Source organism: Callospermophilus lateralis, chromosome 5, assembly GCF_048772815.1.
Source record: "Callospermophilus lateralis isolate mCalLat2 chromosome 5, mCalLat2.hap1, whole genome shotgun sequence".
Lineage (NCBI taxonomy): Eukaryota > Metazoa > Chordata > Mammalia > Rodentia > Sciuridae > Callospermophilus > Callospermophilus lateralis.
The window spans coordinates 106,981,943-106,999,859 of record NC_135309.1 but is presented as its reverse complement, the minus strand read 5'-3'; the positions used below and the strand labels follow the sequence as shown (position 1 = coordinate 106,999,859).

The following is a 17,917-nucleotide window of genomic DNA, read 5'->3' as shown; positions in this document are numbered from 1 at the left end:
ATTCTGTAAGGAACAGTTGGCAGAACTTGGATTTTTTTTTTTTTTTAAACAGATTTTTGGCCTTGGGTTCTAAAATATTATTAGTTTGTTTATTTAAAAGAAAATCTCTTCCAAGTCCTTATTTTACTAGACTCACACTAGATGACTTCCTGGTTTGCCTGCCTATCTCAGTTTCCCCATTTGCAAAAAGAATATAGATATTCATGTCTATGGCCTCCTTTAGAACCCTGACAATGTGCAGCTGGCCAGAAGCAGCTGCAAATCATGCTAACTTTGATAACAGATTAACTCAGTTGAAAATAGTTACTGTACTTGTGATGTGTGCAGACGTTATATTTTAAACCAATATTAGCATTCTGTATTTTAACAACAAATAACTGAGGAATGGAAATTACTTGAAACTGGTTTTCTTAGCTTCTATCTGTTGTAGAATATCAAGGGAAAATAAGAATTGCTCAAGGCCTGCTCTCCTATGACCAGCTTGCATGTGAAAACAAATATGTTGTATGTTATACTCAGGGGCTTATAATTTATGAATGAGCATTTTCCTTTCCCTTCTTTCAAGTCTTTTAAAACTGGATCTTACTGTCCCCTTTTATACTCATCAGTTTTCTGTTGTCTTTGAAATGACACTTGGGATTTGGGATTTCCTCTGGCATTTGTCTGCTTCTGCCTCACTGGAAAGGTACCAGTGCAGAGAAGGGTGCTAGGAGCCCAGCTTCTCTGCCCTGCTTGTCAGGGGTGACCTTGAAAATAGATGCATCTCCTTTCTGTATGCCTCAGTATTTAATTCTGCCTCACAATTTTCAAGGCATTTTCATATGTACAATCTTGGTAGATTGTCAACAGATCTCTTAAAGCATTTCGGGCAAATAGCATTTTATCATTAAAAGGATGATACTGGGAGCCAAGAGAAATGAAGTGGTTTATTCAGTGTCCTGGGACATGTTCATGCAGTAGCACCTGATTTCATATTATACAGTATGTATAATAGAAGTTAAAGGCTTGAGAAAGACCTATTTTCCCAGGGGTGCTTTGCCATGGCACTGCATACCCAGCCCTTTTTTATTATTTTAATTTTGAGACAAGATCTCACTGATTTGCTAAGAGTCTCACTATGTTGCCAACACTGGCCTTCAACTTGGGACCTTCCTGCCTCAGCCTTCCCAGTTGCTAGGATTACAGGCATGCACCCCCACACCCAGCTCTATTCTCCACTTTTTAAGAGTATTTATTGTTAGAGATTTGGTGATGTTACTACAACTAATTTTCACTTTTATCTTCTTACCCAGATGCTTTATCTGTGGTTTTTGAGATCATGATGCAAGAAGCCTTTGAAGTGCCTTCCACCCAGCTTCTCTCCCTGTATGTTTTATACCACTGTCTGGAAAAGAAGACAGACTTCAGTGTAAGTAATCTGCACTAAAGTGGTACCGAAAGCTTTAGGAAAGAGCAAATGGTGGTTTCTTACCTAGAGGAAGTCTAGGAAAAGGTATCTGATGTGACCTTGCACAATCAGAAAAGAGTGTTTATTTCTGTACCTTCTAGTTACTGGTTTGTAACAAAATGGAACTGAATGTTTTGGAGGGTTTGGTTGGGTTTTTTTGTTTGTTTTAGAATTTTTTTGTTTTTATTTTTTGTTTTGTTTTTTGCAGTGCTGGGGATCAAACCTTGGGCCTCTTATATGTCAGGCAAGCACTCTTTCACTTAGCTACATCCATAGCCCCTTGTGAATAGTAGGAAACTTAATCTATGTAGAATGACTTCAGACATTCAGAAATGGGTCATTGATAAGAGCTGGACATGGACTATCAAGGAAGCAGGTGGGCAGCTACCTTTGACTACAGCCTAAGGAATTAAATGCCACTTGATCTGTGTCACTATTTTTCTAAAGTTGTTCTAGGCCAGTTGTATTCTGGAAAGTTCAGAATGTCAAGCTTTTGGTCTTTGCTCTTAAGTTAGGGTTTTAGTCATTGTTTGTTCTTATCCTAAGAATAACAATAGAAATAACAATAACTGGTATTTAAGTAGTACTTATTTTACACACCAGACTGTGTGCTTGGTGTTTTAAATGTATTAGTGCCTCTCATCTTCATTATATGCAGATAAGAAGACTAGGCCATAGAGGTGTTATAGAGTAACCACCCAGCTGGTAGGTGATGCAGCCACCCAGTATGAAGCCAGGCACTGTGGCTCTACTGTCTGCTCTTAACATTGAATGTAACATCAAAACATCTTGTTGGGGGTAGGAACTGAAAAGGTGATCTAGTCCAACTCCTATTGTAAAGAATTGATGGTATGTTATATCTTATCTAGATGAGTGTCACAGCGAATGACATACACCCCATTCATTATTAATTCATTAAATATATATTGAGCACCTATTCATTCCATACATTACCAAGTACCAGTTATACAAAGGTGAGCAAAAATTTTCTGCTTCCAGTCTAGTATTTTAAAACAAAATGAAACAAAACAAACATGCAAATATAAAAATATGACCATAATAAACACTATGAAGAAGCCTATGAAAGGCCTATCTTGTAGGGAGTTTTCTTTATATTTTAAACTTAAATTGGTTAGGAAGGGTTTCCTTAAGGAGATAGTTCTTGGGTTAACATGTGAAGGATAAGTGGGAATTAACACTGAGGAAGGAAAGAACAGTCCAAAAAGAGGAAATAACATGTTCCAAGGCCCTGTGGCAGGAAGAACATGGTGAGAAGAAAGCGACTGAAGGAAGATGAAGGAGTGGAGGGAGGACACAGTGAGATAGAGTTGGAGGACATAGGCCATGGTGGGCCGTTTTGTTTTTATCCTAAAAAAAGTGAGGAGCCATTGAAAAATTTTGAGCACAGAAAGTAACATAATCAAATTTGTGTTTGAAAAGATCCTTCTGTCTGTACTGTGAGTAAGAGTAGGACAAAGGTGACTATGGTCAGGCCAGCTGAGAGACTCCCATGCAAGACTGAACAACAGATAATGGTCATGTAGCAATGAGAGGGCCATGGAGTCAGTGTCCACTGGACATATTTGGGAGGTAAATAACAGGAGAGGAGCTAGATGTGGAGGCAGGGGAGGCACAGAGGTCAGTTATTTTCTCTTCAGTTTCTGAGTCATCTGGACAGAATGAACACCATGTTTTCCAAGGGAACTTTAGAAAAAGTTTTTGTTTGTTTTTGGTTTTGGATACTGGGGATTGAACTCAAGGACACTCGACCACTAAGCCACATCCCAGCCCTATTTTATATTGTATTTATTTAGAGACAGGGTCTCACTGAGTTGCTTAGCACCTCGCTTTTTTGCTGGGGCTGGCTTTGAACTTACGATCCTCCTGTCTCAGCCTCTCACGCCACTGTGATTACAGGCGAGCACCACTGCACCAGGCAAGACCAGATTTTTTTTTTTTTTATTGGTTGTTCAAAACATTACAAAGCTCATGATAAATCATCTTTCATACATTTGACTCATTTGGGTTATGAACTCCCATTTTTACCCCAAATATATATTGCAGAATCACATCGGTTACACACTCACCTTTTTACATAATGGCATATTAGTGACTGTTGTATTCTGCTACCTTTCCTATCCCCTACTATCCCCCCTCCCCTCCCCTCCCATCTTCCCTCTCTACCTCTTGTGCTGTTGTTCAATTCTCTCCCTTGTTTCCCCCCTTTCCCCTCACAACCTCTTCTATGTATTTTGTGTAACATTGAGGGTCTCCTACCATTTCCATATGTTTTCCCTTCTCTTTCCCTCTCTCTCCCCCCAATCGTCTTTGTTTAATGTTAATCTTTTACTCATGCTCTTCCTCCCTGTTCTGTTCTTAGTTGCTCTCTTTATATCAAAGAAGACATTTGGCATTTGTTTTTTAAGGATTGGCTAGCTTCGCTTAGCATAATCTGCTCTAATGCCATCCATTTCCCTGCAAATTCTATGATCTTATCATTTTTTAGTGCTGCGTAGTACTCCATTGTGTATAGATGCCACATTTTTTTTTATCCATTCATCTATTGAAGGGCATCTAGGCTGGTTCCACAGTCTAGCTATTGTGAATTGTGCTGCTATGATCATTGATGTGGCAGTATCCCTATAGTACGCTCTTTTAAGATCCTCAGGGAATAGTCCGAGGAGGGCGATAGCTGGGTCAAATGGTGGTTCCATTCCCAGCTTTCCCAGGAATCTCAATACTGCTTTCCATATTGGCCTTACCAATTTACAGTCCCACCAGCAGTGTGCAAGTGTACCCTTTTCCCCATATCCTCGCCAACACTTATTGTTGTTTGACTTCATAATGGCTGCCACTCTTACTGGAGTGAGATGGTATCTTAGGGTGGTTTTAATTTGCATTTCTCTGACTGCTAGAGATGGTGAGCATTTTTTCATGTACTTGTTGATTGATTGTATGTCCTCCTCTGTGAATTGCCTGTTCAGGTCCTTGGCCCATTTGTTGATTGGGTTATTTGTTATCTTATTGTTTAATTTTTTGAGTTCTTTGTATATTCTAGATATTAGGGCTCTATCTGAAGTGTGAGGGGTAAAAATTTGTTCCCAGGATATAGGCTCTCTATTTACCTCTCTTATTGTTTCTCTTGATGAGAAAAAACTTTTTAATTTAAGTAAGTCCCATTTATTTATTCTTGTTATTAACTCTTGTGCTATGGGTGTCCTATTGAGGAATTTGGAGCCCGACCCCACAGTATGTAGATCGTAGCCAACTTTTTCTTCTATCATACGCAGTGTCTCTGATTTGATATCTAGCTCCTTGATCCATTTTGAGTTAACTTTTGTGCATGGCGAGAGAAAGGGATTCAGTTTCATTTTGTTGCATATGGATTTCCAATTTTCCCAGCACCATTTGTTGAAGATGCTGTCCTTCCTCCATTGCATGTTTTTAGCCCCTTTATCAAATATAAGATAGTTGTAATTTTGTGGATTGGTCTCTGTGTCCTCTATTCTGTACCATTGAAGACCAGATTTTATGAGGCTCTGAACATCTTGCAATTTGAGATGCTTTTGAAACAGTTAAGAGATTTCATGAGGGAACTGTAGGTACAGTTTTGAAGATTAATTATACATCCATATATTTTCAAATGATCTATCACGCAAAAGGAAGGAAAATCAATGTTGTATGCATTTATCTGATTATTGTGCTCTACCCCATAAATATATACAAATACCATGTGCCAATTAAAAATTAAAATAAGAAGAGAAATCAGGAATGTGTTAGACCATAAAATCCATAGGAAGAGAGTGATCTACAATGTAGAGAGCTTCTGAGAGGGAAGGGTAAGATGAGGAATAAAAATATTTCATTGAAGTACGAAGTATTCTTTTTAGTTGCACACCTGTAATCCCATAGACTTGGGAGGTTGAGGCAGAAGAATCCAAGGTCTAGGCCAGCCTGGAAAATATAGTAAGACCCTGTCTTGAAATAAAATTAAAAGGACTGGGGATGTAGCCCGTTGGTAAGAAGACACTGAGTTCAATTCCTAGTGCAAAAAAAAAAAAAAATTATTGAATTTAGTGACATAAAACACTAAATTATAACCTTTGTATTCACGCAGATATGGAGCAAGAACCCAAATTGAAATGGATTAGGAAGTGATTTAGAGATACAGAAAGGAGACAGAAGTGTAGGCGACTCCTCTGTGATGTCTCACTGTGAAGTGGGTGGGGGGAGGGCAGTGAGGATTTGCTTGGTATTAATAGGAGAGACAGAAGCATAAAATGGGAAAACCTTGAGGCCGCTAGTAAAATAGCACCTGAATTAATCCACCATATGGATTGGATATTCCTTATTCAAAATACTTGAGCCTAGAAAAATTTCACATTTTTTCAGATTTTAGAATATTTGAACATACATAATAAGGTACTTTGGGGATGGGACCCAAGTCTAAACGCAGACTTCATTTATATTTCATATACACCTTTACTTAGAGCCTGAAGGCCATTTTATACAATATTTTGAGTAACTTTATGCATAAAACAAAGTTTCATGGTGGTGAATTTTCCACCTGTGGTGTCATGTTGGCACTCAAAATGTTCTGGGTTTTGGAGCTTTGCAGATTTCCAGATTAGGGATGCTCAACCTATATCACTGTCCCAGTCACCATTCCCACCTGCCTGATCCCTAGCCCATCAAGGATAGCTGTCATGTGCTTCAGTGCTCCTTTGGCTTCAGCCCCTATTATTCTGATACTGCAGCTCCTATTTTTCCCTTGGGGATGGGGGATGTTCAAGCAAGTGGGGCATGTGGGGATAATCAAACTTCCTGAATTAGAATAGTTTGGGGGAATAAAATGACCTGATCCTTAATTATCAGCTCTTTTACTTCTCTGCTGCTGGTGGTGGTGTTTTTCTCCCAAGGTTTCTGCTGTTTTCAAAGGTTTAGGAAACCTCAAGAACTGGCATTTGTGTTGCATGAAGACTGTTCACAGTTCAGAAGTTTGGGCACCTGTGAACACCTGAGCCGCCTCATTCATACCTGGTGATAGCTGCAGCCTGAGGACCTTGATCATTCTTTGCTTCCTCCCTGAGCTCAGATGCTCCTGCAGGGCGGCTGGACCTCTGTGTGTTTCAAAGCTGGGCGAGGGTTGCAGGTCTAACCAGTGTGTGCTCATGGCACTGAGGTCACAGCTCCCGTTGTCTCCGGAGCTGCCAAGGTTCTCCTTGGCCTGTGTTTCCAGGGAGTCCCCATCACTGCTATTATTAGTGTCTGAAAGGCGTAGCAACACTTGTGATTTTGCCCCCACTTTATGTCCCCATGTCTCAAAAGGCTTCAGATTTATTGAAGTATAATTTTGCACCCTGGGTTGAAAGAAACAATAACTAAGTGTTTCTGATTGCCTAATTTGTTTTTAAGAGGCACAAATCTATCTAAAGGTGCCTGAAAAGTGTTATTTATTTTAACATTGTGAAGGAGAAGTCATATTGCTGAGTTGTTTAAAAGTGAAAAGCTTGCTCATCATGCCACAGCCCCTTGAGTGACAGATTGTGGAATCTTCCTGGATGGCCTCAAGGCAATGTGAACTCCAGAGTGAACTCTTTATTTTTGTTTTGTTTTGTTATTCTGGTTGTAAAAGGAACTCTTATTCATTGCTAAAAAAATTGGAGAATAATGAAGAATACAAAGAAGAAAATCAAATTGGAGAATAATGAAGAATACAAAGAAGAAAATCAAAGTTACTCATTAATTTTGCTGCTTAGAAATCTGTCAACGTATAGGTTACTTCTGGTCTGTAGTTTTCTTTAAACATACATAGCTTTTATTTACAAAATTGGGTTTTAATATTTATAGCTTTCTTATTTTGTGATATTTAATCTAATGTGATAACATGTTTTTCCTCCATTTCATCAAAAGTCACATTTTTGTAAAAAATGTTCAGTGCTTACATGGACCATGATCTGGTATGTTCTATTGCAGTGGGAAGAAGAGAGGAACTTTGGTGCATCCCTATTACTTCCAGGCCTAAAACAAAAGAACTCAGTGGGTTTGAGTTCCCAGTTGTATGGCTATGCACTTCTTGGTAAGCTTATGTATATTATTCTTCATGGATACACTTGGTACATTCTTGTATTTCATAGTAAAATTTTAATTTGATTTGAACTTACTAGTAGAATTCTTACTATAACCTTCATTTTTTTAAATTCATCTATTTATTTATTTACTTATTTTTTGGTACTAAGGATTGAACCCAGAGGTACTTTACCACTGAGCTACATTTCCAGTCCTCTTTGTTTTTTATGTTAAGGCAGGGTCTCACCAAGTTGATTAGTGCCCCAGTAAGTTGCTGAGGCTGGCCTCAAACTTGTGATCCTCCTGCTTCAGCCTCCTGAGCCACTGGAATTACAGGCATGCACCACTGTGCCCAACATAACCTTCATTTTTAGACATAAAAGTAGAAGGTCTCCATAGCCTTACAGTTATGACATAAGGTCAGAACTGGTTCTGGAGGCTGTAGGTAATATTTGGTTAATCACCATGAGGGAGGGGAATAGAAAGGGAAGTTCTTATTCATCCTATTTTTCTTTTTCTTTTTCTGTTTGCAATACTGGGGATCAAACTCAGGGCCTCTACCACTGACGGGCATAAGCTCTGGCACCCTGTAGGGAGAGCCAACCAATAGAATCTTCCCCCCATGCCGCAGCCCGGCTGGCTGGGCAAAATAACCAGGGGGTGACGAATGACTTGTGTACCTTGATACAGCAGGAGAGGGAGCCGTTTATTGTAGGACCCGAGGGGTATATATATTCCACACAGCTTATCTAATTAACATAAAATAGATACAGCAGTCAACCAATAAGGAATCTCCACACTTAATGGCTCGCTGGCATTACTTCACAAACCACTCCCTCTGGCATTTTGCCAGGCGCCATCCTGACTTGTTTACAGACTCTAACACCCCTGTATTAAAAGAGCTCTTCCTGTCTCTTCAGCCATGAAGTCCAGGAGGAAAGAAATTAAGAGTTGGGGTTGAACTGTCTTTGGTTTTGTTTTCAGATGAGGGAAGAGAAACTCAGAAAGTATAACTCGTAGCCCTTTGGGAGAAGCAGAGAGCTGCCCAGTGGTTCAATGTGATTGTAGAGTGTGGTGAGATAGTAGCTGGCATTTGGACCCCTGGTTGCATTGAAAATCAGAAGGTTGAGAGGATTGGCCTCAGCAGTCCTGGTTGTGTAGAATCTGGACAAATAGCATTCAATTTAAATGTGTCCTGGTTTATAGAGATTATTAAATGCTTGTTAGTTCATCACCCTTCCGTTCTCTCTTAAGTAGTTAGGCCTCCAGGAAACCCCCTCCCTTGATAGCAGTTTGACTTTTTTTTTAAAATAATTTTATTTATTTATTTGTTTGTTTGTTTATTTATTTATTTATTTATTTTTATGTTGTGTTTAGGATCGAACTAGGCTAGGCGAGCTCTGGGCCACTGAGCCACAACCCCAGCCCCAGTTTGACTGCTTTGGAAGTTGATCTTTGCCAACAAAACATAGTGTGGCATTCTTGGATGCTGATTCTAACATAAACTGAGAAAGAGGTAGTTCATAATTTATCAGACTGGCTATCAAATTAGTAAGGGTTGGCCACTCTTTTAAACAGTTTTTTCCTTATTTGCCACCTACTTTTGGTATTGATTTACATGTGTTTTTTTGTGTGTTCAGATTAGCATTCAGGATGACTACACTGTATGGATTTCTCAGGAAGTTGGCAGAACTAAGAAAATGTACTTTGCTTTTGTTCACGAGCAGAGGCCCTGGTGCTTCGTTACTGGCAGCCATCAGATCAGAGCTCTTTGCTCTCACTGATCGTGGGCTGTGCAGCCTGCTCAACCCTGCTGGAAGAAGCAGTGGCCCAGAATGTTGCTGCCCTCTAGCCCCAAGCACCTTAAAGATCTAAAATTAGCTGTCACCTGATAAGCTTTGTCCATTTGTATCCTTACTATAGCTTTCCCAAATCCTCCTTCCTGGGAAAGATAAACAAAGGTGGATTTAAGGCCTGGCAGTTCAAGGTGACTGGTCATTAGTATAGAGAGGTTTTCTGCTCCACAGTACAGACAGCCTCTCTCACTGCTAAAGACCCTGTTGTCCACATCCACATCTTCAGCCCCAGTTTTGACGGTGTGAGGTTCCAAGGGGAATTTTATGTCCTAATATCCAAAAGGATACCCAGTACTCTATGATTTCAGAATTGATGGCCCTCACCTAAAGTAAAGGGGAAAATTAGATTTTTCCCCTCCACATAAATAGTCGATTGGGTGTTTTGGCACTTTTTGAAAAATGTCACACATTTCCTGGCAAGAGAAAGTTGTCAGCTGTTGACAAAGTTGTCACTGTAGGAAAGTTGGGGAAATTTCTTTTTCTGATAAAGATTTTGGTCTTAAATAAAAATAGCATTTCCGTTGACTTATGTTTTAAGGGTAGCCCTGCTCAGAGGGAGATATTTCAGTATTAAGATTTCCCTCAGCCTGATAATTCATGCAAGCTCATACTCCACCAGCCCAAATGAAAAAGGAGAAAAACAGGTTCACACAATTTTGTATTAAATTTGTGAAGGTGAGTTCTGCTAGATTCTTTATCATCTATCTGAAATATCACCAGGTCACTGGATGAGGTAAGGCTCTCGGTGCAGATTTGAAATGATCCTTCTGTGTTTCTAGAACTGCAAGGCAAATACTCACTAGCACCTCCAAGTTTTCAGTCTCAGAGTGGGAAGACATGCTGAGCCTTTTTCCTTGTCCTTTCTTGGCCACAGGGAAGGTGGAATTGCAGCATGGGCTACGAGCTGTGTACAACAACATGCCTCTGATGTGGAAACCAGGCTACCTTGACAGAGCCCTTCAAGTGATGGAGAAAGTGGCCTCTTCCCCAGAAGACGGAAAGCTGTGTCGAGAAGCGGTATGTTCTTCAGCCCTGAGAACATACTCACTGAGATTCAGCCATCTTTGTGACTCGTGATTGAGCTTTGATTTTTGTTTTGTCTTTCCCTTACCCCTACTTTTATATTTGTGTACTTATTCAGTTAAAAGGAAAGAATAAACACAAATTTCAATGCTACCAACAAAAAACATTATAAGATTAATGTTGATTTATAGCTTTTATTGCCCCAGAGGAAAACTATTCCCCTCCCTGAAACTCAAGCTAAATTTAGTAAAATATTGCCTACCCTACTACTTTCCCTCAACTCCACCCCCCAAAAAAAATCTCAGTGGGGGCTTAAGAGAGGGTAAAATCGTGTGTTAAATACTTCTAGCATTTCTTTACCCTCACGTAGTCCTGAGAAATTACAGAGGCATTTTTCCCCTATAAGAGCCCTCAAGAAATGAATCTGGGGCACACATCTATAATCCCAGCAACTCAGGAGGCTGAGACAGGAGATTGCAAGTTCAAGGCCAACCTCAGCAACTTACCAAGACCCTGTTTTAAAATGAAAAGGACTGAAAATAGAGCCCTGGGCTCAATCCCCAGTACAAAAAAGAAGAAGAAGAAAAGAAATGAGTGTCAGAGATGGCATGATCTTTTCCTTCCATTAAGCCATTGTGTGATCAAGGTGTGCACTGCTGAGATCTGGGTCACATTTTTTTTTTTTTTTTTTTTTTTAAGTTCTAAGCTGTTTGCATTGCCTGATCTTGAACACTGTCCTCCCACCAGCTCCAAAGCTCATCTCTCATAACACCCTTGTCACTGTGAAGTCACTAGACTTAGCTCAGACTCTAGAAAGCACAATAAGCCTTGCACCCCCCAGGGAGCCATGGTGTCCACTCTCTCCAAGCAGCCTTTCTAGCCAGTGAGGCCTCATTACCAGAGTAAGTGTCAGGTATTTTGTCCTTACCCTGTCCACCGAGGCCCACTACTTCATTTCAGTCATGAGACACACAGGTCCAGTGCCTTTACTGTCACCGTATACTAATGTGTAGCAAATCATATGTTCTTTACCAGTGTTTATAACAAAAGATACACATTTCTAAATATGCATTTTAAGCCTGCTGTAGTCAGTACTAGTGTTTGAAGACACAAAATTATACATAAAAACCTTGCCAGGGAAATATTTCTTCCTATCTGAATCAAATTTATACTCTTTATATTCTAACTTAAAAGGAGTCTGATTCACATGTTGGCAAGAATATGCTATATGTCCAGTTTGGGCATTGTGCTTCAAGTAGTAAAAGGACTTGAAGTCATTTGGGGGTCTTGTTCTAATGTGATATGGACAAAATTAATCAGCGTGCAAGTAGGTGCTTACGCCCGCCTCGCTGTTGTTTCCATCCCATCTCTGACGACTAGGCCCTCTGTGGGTCAAGGAAACTAAACCCCACAGTGGAAGCAAAGGGGAGAGGGATCGAAACAAAAAGAAACTCTGTTTTTTAATTAACCTACTACTTAAGTCACAGAAATCACCTCATTAAAATGAATTTCATGGATGTATCTCTGGCCTTTGCCAGCAGCTTATGTAGATCAGACTGATCCCTAATTTATAGATACTCTGTGAGCTGAAGTCTTTCTCTGAGAGAGGCCCTCGCCTATACCCAGCAGCTTTACCATGCATTCACACTGGCCTTTTGTTGGCTGTGGTTTGTGGTGGTCTTTCTTTTCCTTTGTCCCAATTCTAAACAGATTCCAAAGAAAGACATGGGAAGGGGAGGTACTTTAACGGCCATCAAGCATAATTCCCGGTTTCCTACCTTGCTAATTGAAAGCAGACTTGAATGCCATGGTGCTGATTCACCTATACAAATAATCGGTAGCTTGCTTATTTGTACCGTTTGCTTTGTACGGAGTTTTCCATGCCATCCGAGAGGGTGTTTCTAATGTGGAAATATACAATCATTTATATTCCTTCTTTTGTTGTTGTCAGTGCTGGGGGTGAAACCCAGATCCTCAAGCATGCTAGGCAAGTGCTCTACCTCTGAGCTGTAGCCCTTGCTATTTTCTACAATTTCATAAAGAAAACTTAGTGGCTTTTTAGATCCCCTTTTTCCCTTTCTTCCACCATCTTCAGCCTCTCTTCACAGTTTGTTGCCAAGACCAGATACGCATATAGTCCCTGACCCTCTCTCTGTTCCACAGCTCGATGTGCTAGAAGGAGTGCTGCACACGCTGACTTCCCCAGCTGAAGAAACTTCTGAGAAACAGTCCCAAGAAAGTGACGACAACCAGGGCTCTGAAAACCTGGTGGAGCTGCTAGACATAGAGGAACCAGAACAATCCAAGCTGCCCCGATACCTGGAACGATTTAAGGTGAATCAGAGCAGAAATTGAGTCTCTCTCTGTTGTGCATAAAGCATGTTCCTCTTCTGTGGTGATGGACAAGTAATCTTCATGCATCAATGTCACACACAAAGGCAGGAAAAAATGACATTAAAAAATAGCATTTGTATTGCTTTGCACAGAAAGTGGTCTTAAAAGAAGCCAATGGAATTTTTATGCTTCTTTTTGTACTTAAGCTAATCGGTGATAGTTTTGTTCACTAAGGCAGCATGTCATTACCCACTCACCCCTGATATGTGCCTGGTGGGTGGATAATGGCTCATCTCCTCTTGACAATATCCCGACTCCTGCCCCTGGTGGAAAGTATCGGGTCACTTCTCCATATTGCCCTGAATGTGCCTGATCAGAAACTCACAAAGCCACATTAAACAAGAAGTGGTAGGATGTAGGCATCTTTTGTTGCTCAGCTTTGGCAGCTTCATGCTGTTCTCTAAAACATTAGAAATGCTCTTCTATGCTACGTGGCCTGGTAAACAGGTTTTCCCTGTTTCTTTACAAAACAACCCAAACTCTCAAACTGTCTTTGGTAGCTTTTAACTGTACATCCCTAACTGTTCTGTGATCAGCATCGGAGAAAAAGAACCATGTTCAGTGTTAAAACCCTTAGCCTACTCCTTGCTTTGTTTCTCATTCGTTTAGTGCAAAGAGGAAAAAGTGCTGCCTGAATGGGAAACCTATACACAGAACAGAAAACCTGCCCATCTGGTGCCAGCTGACCTATTGGTGATTTTGTAGCAGATAGATATAAACTTTGCTAGGTTATTATATTTAAATATATTCATAATTACATCAAATCAGCTATGGAAAACCTCTTTTCTCTGTTAGAGGGGGAATTCTATGGTATTTTAAGCAATTCTTTCTCCCAATACTTCAGTAAGATCATTGTACAACTTTTTTTCTTTGTAATTGAAACTGAGAAAGAAAGGTTAACTAATGTTCCCAAGATATACAGAGAACTAGGTTGAGAATTTACATAACCATCTTTGGCTCCCCAGTTTTCATTCACCGCATACACATTGACCAAGGTTGATATGCTATTAAAAATTATAACCTCTTTCTGTTTTCTCTCTCTCTCTCTTGATTGGTACTGAGGACTGAATCCAGGGACACTTTTAGCACTGAGCCATATCCCCGGCCCTTTCTATTTTTTATTTTGAGACAGGGTCTCACTAAGTTGCTTAGAGGCTCACTGAATTGCAGAGGCTTGCCTCAAACTTGCCTCAGCCTCCTGAGCCACTGGGATTACCACCACACCTGTTATAACTTCTTACTCTGGTTTTGTATATATTTCATCTTAAAGGGTAGAAACTTCTATCTACTTAAAGTTCTTAACCTTTACTCTTCTGCAGATGTATTTTACAAAAATCAAATCAAAAGACAAATGTTTGTCAGCTACTAGCTCTGAGGCACCACTTCACTTCATTTACTGGTTTTTGGAACATGGGGATATGTGGTATAAGCTGCAGCTGGGGCCATAAGTGGTGCTGTCTGATGAACTTTATCTTGAAGCATGTAAGTAAACTAATGTTTTCAATGCTTCTCCAGGAACACAGCACTGACCAAACCAAGTGTCATTTCAGATGAAGCTGTAAGCAGGAAGGATATGAGGCTGACCTGCAGGAGGGCACAGCAGTTGGAAGCCCTCATGGGGGCTGTTTAGTATGCCATTAGCGAGAGGCCGCCATTAGTGAGAAGCCATCAAAATGATTTCAGTCTGTTAAAAGGAACGCTAGTAAGGCAAAAACGGACTTGTATGTATGGGTGCACTTGCTCTAGTTTATCAGCTATCTCAGCCATTTTGTTTGCATCCTAGAATCCTGGTGCTTGGAGTTTGCTGCTTGGTTTGGAGTAGGTCAGAGTGGAAATGTAGATGTGTTCTATCCATGCTGTCTTTCTGGTTTATAACAAGAAACAACAGGGAGTCAGCAGGTGGAGTTCCGCTTTACCTCGTGGGAGTCAAGGGGGAGAAATCACATGTGGTGAATCTTAGCAAAACTGCCGAGCTAAAAAAATAAAATGGCAGAAAGCTAGCAGTGCCTGGATGAAAGAGAGACAGCTTCCCAACCAAGGCCCTTCCCTGTAAGCAGAGTATGTGGCTTTACAAGTGACTTAATGGCTTCTCTACCTCTCCCACCTGCCCCCACCCCTCTTGTTTTCAACAGGCCTCACAGTCCAAGCTTCAGGCTCTGGGCGGAATTGAGTCAAAAAGCCTTTTGACTCTGACCACGCAGCTTGTCAAGGAAGAGCTCCCCACCTGTGAGGCAGAGGACCTCGCCACCTATGAGCAGAAGCTGCAGCAGTGGCATCGGGATATGATGCAGTTGATTCAGAGGGAGCAGGAGCAGAGGGAGAGAGCAAAACGGGAGCACCAGGCCCAGAAAGCCGCAGAGGGAGCAGCTTAACAGGCCCCAGGTTATCCCTGCACAAGGACCTCCCTAGGCTGCCACAGCACTCACCATCGACAGGGCAGGTCCCCAGCCTCTACCAGCTGGCTTCTCAGATCAAGTTTCAGGTGGCCCAAAAGCCATGATGTGCTACGTATCAAGACACTGTGACTGCCCAGCCAGAAACCAAGAAGGGCTCAGGAACTCAGAAAGTGGCAAGTGGTTGGGCTGAAGCCATCAGCTGAATACCTTAAAAGGGACTTTTGAGGCTCTTGATGGTGCAGGGATCCTTTGTGAGTATGGAAGGTTGGCAGTACATAGTGAGGGAGCTGGGGGTGGGCACTGTGGCTGAACAGCCAGGGCTCCCTGTCCTCTGCCCAGGCACATCAGGCCAAGGTGAACAGCAGATCCTAAGACCTCAGCCCTCACTACCCTCTCTGTGAACTGTCCATGGGTGCTCACTATTCCACTCCTCCTTCCCCCCCCCGTCTTGCCCATATGATTCTGCTCTGGGAAAAGTTTAGGACAGAGTGTACTCAGGACCATGACTCTGCTGGATTTAAATTTTAGACACTGATGGTAACATTTTGAGAATGTAAAAGCCTTTGAGGAGAAACCTAGTCCTAGTTGTGAAGCCTTCTCAGCATGGCTTCATCACATTGGGGTAATTTTTCCAAAGCATTGTCTAGCTCCGTTTTCAAGGAGGTAGAAAGAGCCTTTTGTGTGTGCATGCACACACAACACACACACACATTTTTTGGTTAAGGAAGTTGGAGAAAATGAGAGAGATGGGTTGGGTCCTGAAGTACACAGATGATATGCAGAATTGTGAAACTGTCAGAGATGGAAAATCCCTTCTTGAAGTTTTCTCCTCTGTGAAGGGGTCAGGGGACAGCTTTTGCTTGCTACATAATGTTGCCTTTAAGGTCAATGGTGTATTTTTCTTGAGGATTATGTTCATTTATCAAGAAACTATGAAAATAAAGAATAAAATGAAATAATTCCAGAACATTTATCTTTCGGGGAGAGAAGTCTTAGCAGTATTGTTACTGTGATTTTGAACAACACGTTCTCAGCCCTACTATGTAGAACTGTGACATCTCTAAAAAAATCTTCATTCACGGTCACTAAATATGTGCCAACACCTCAAGCAACGCTACTAGGCATTACCATCATCCCCATGTCATGAAGAAAAACATTAAGCCCCTCCCCTGAGATGGGGCTGCCGCTTCCCCTCCTGGCATATCCTCCATGTGTACAGTAGTCACCCAGCACGGGCCCTACAGTCTAGCTGTGCTGACTCCTGCTTAGTAGAATGCCGCAGTCTGGCTGGGCACAATTCAGGAGCCACTTGTCAAAAGAAACGAACTTTATTTTTAGAACCACACATGCCAAACAAAACAGCTCCTCAGGAAAAACCTTCAGAGCCCAACTGCCACCACCGGCTTCCCACAAGCCTCTCAACCTCCCCCACTCCTCCTGCTCTTGAGGCCGATTGGCTGGGTCGCGTGGGCAGAGCCAAAAAAAGTCCCCCAATGAGCAGCTCCGTGGTCTGAAAGGGCGGGGAAACAGCCCAATGAGCATCACCGCAGAGGAGCCAATCAGTTGGCAGCTGTGAGCCGCTGGGGCCGCTGTGAGCCAATCATCAACTGGCAGCTGGAAGTTTGCTGGGGCCCCTTCGGCTGTGGCTCTCAACAGTAGAAGGTCACAACGATATTGGTTTGCCAAGGGCAAGTCTTTTTCAGCTATTCCTCATCTCAAGATGGAGATTCAAGATACTCAACAGTTAACTTTTGCTCCATGAGTGACTTTTATGCGTGAAGCAGCTGGTTAACACTTTGGCTCGTAATTATGCCTTCACTTTTCCTTCCCTTCTGTCCCTATTTGTACTTCACTTCCAGTCTTCTCCAGGAGAGGCCCTTCTGCCCCCAGCAGGCTCTTACATGCTCCTTCTCCTCAGGAGTCCTTCCATACTCTCTCTCCCAGGGCCTCTTGAAGTCCTTCCCTTCCAACTCATCTACCCTCTCCCCACGCCCCCATCTCCTAAGATGTGGATACTCTTCCACCTTCCTTAATGACTGTGGTTTCCAAGTACAACTGTCCTCTGAGGCTTTCTCTGACATTCTCTCTGTATTCTTCCATGAAATGGAGAAACAGCTCTGAGTACCCTGTTACCTTCCCACTAGCTGACCTGCTAGAGTCACCACCAGATCTTCGGCACTGATCTACAGTCTTAGACCCAGAAGTCCCATTCTTCAGTCTCATACTATGACCCCTGCTGAACCAGCTTGTCTTGTTATTCCCACCTATAAACCTTTACCTGTCACTCAAATCCTTGATCTCCAGAATTCAGACCCTACTTGTCTCTGTCCCAGCCCAGTCCCCGGGGTCAGCAATCCCACCTACATCCTTGCTTCTACTCAATAGGGATCTAATTGGGTCCCCTAAGAAAATATGTTAAAGCCCTAGTATCTTAGAAGCTGATGTTAGCTGGAAATAGGTGTTTTCTTGAGGTACTGAAATCAAAACGAGAACAGTAGAGTCAGCCCTATTCCTATTTGGTATTTAAAAGGGGGAATTGTGTGGAGACAGAAATACAAAAGAAAATCAATGTGAAAATACACTGGGAAATGGGTAACTGTCTGGCGTGGAGCATCTGCAAGCTAAGGGATCCCAGGCTGATAGCAAACACCAGAAGCTAGAAGAGGCAAGGATGGGCTCCCCTCGGGCCTTCATGGTGAGCAGAGAGCCCTGCCGACTCCTGGACTTTTAGC

General features: G+C 41.8%; 1 protein-coding gene across 2 annotated transcripts in view; it reads left to right on the top strand.

The window, feature by feature from the left end:
- Mrps27 (mitochondrial ribosomal protein S27) overlaps positions 1–16,088 on the top strand; it is a 92,046-nt gene extending 75,958 nt beyond the window's left edge. The window contains exons 7-11 of one of the 2 annotated variants that reach the window (XM_076856074.1): positions 1,293–1,408; positions 7,424–7,526; positions 10,247–10,389; positions 12,559–12,729; positions 14,922–16,088. In XM_076856074.1, coding sequence (XP_076712189.1) covers positions 1,293–1,408; positions 7,424–7,526; positions 10,247–10,389; positions 12,559–12,729; positions 14,922–15,161 — 773 coding nt within the window. In that variant the 3' untranslated portion in view covers positions 15,162–16,088. The other variant, XM_076856075.1, reaches the window with a different exon arrangement.
- Positions 16,089–17,917: the final 1,829 nt, after the last annotated feature.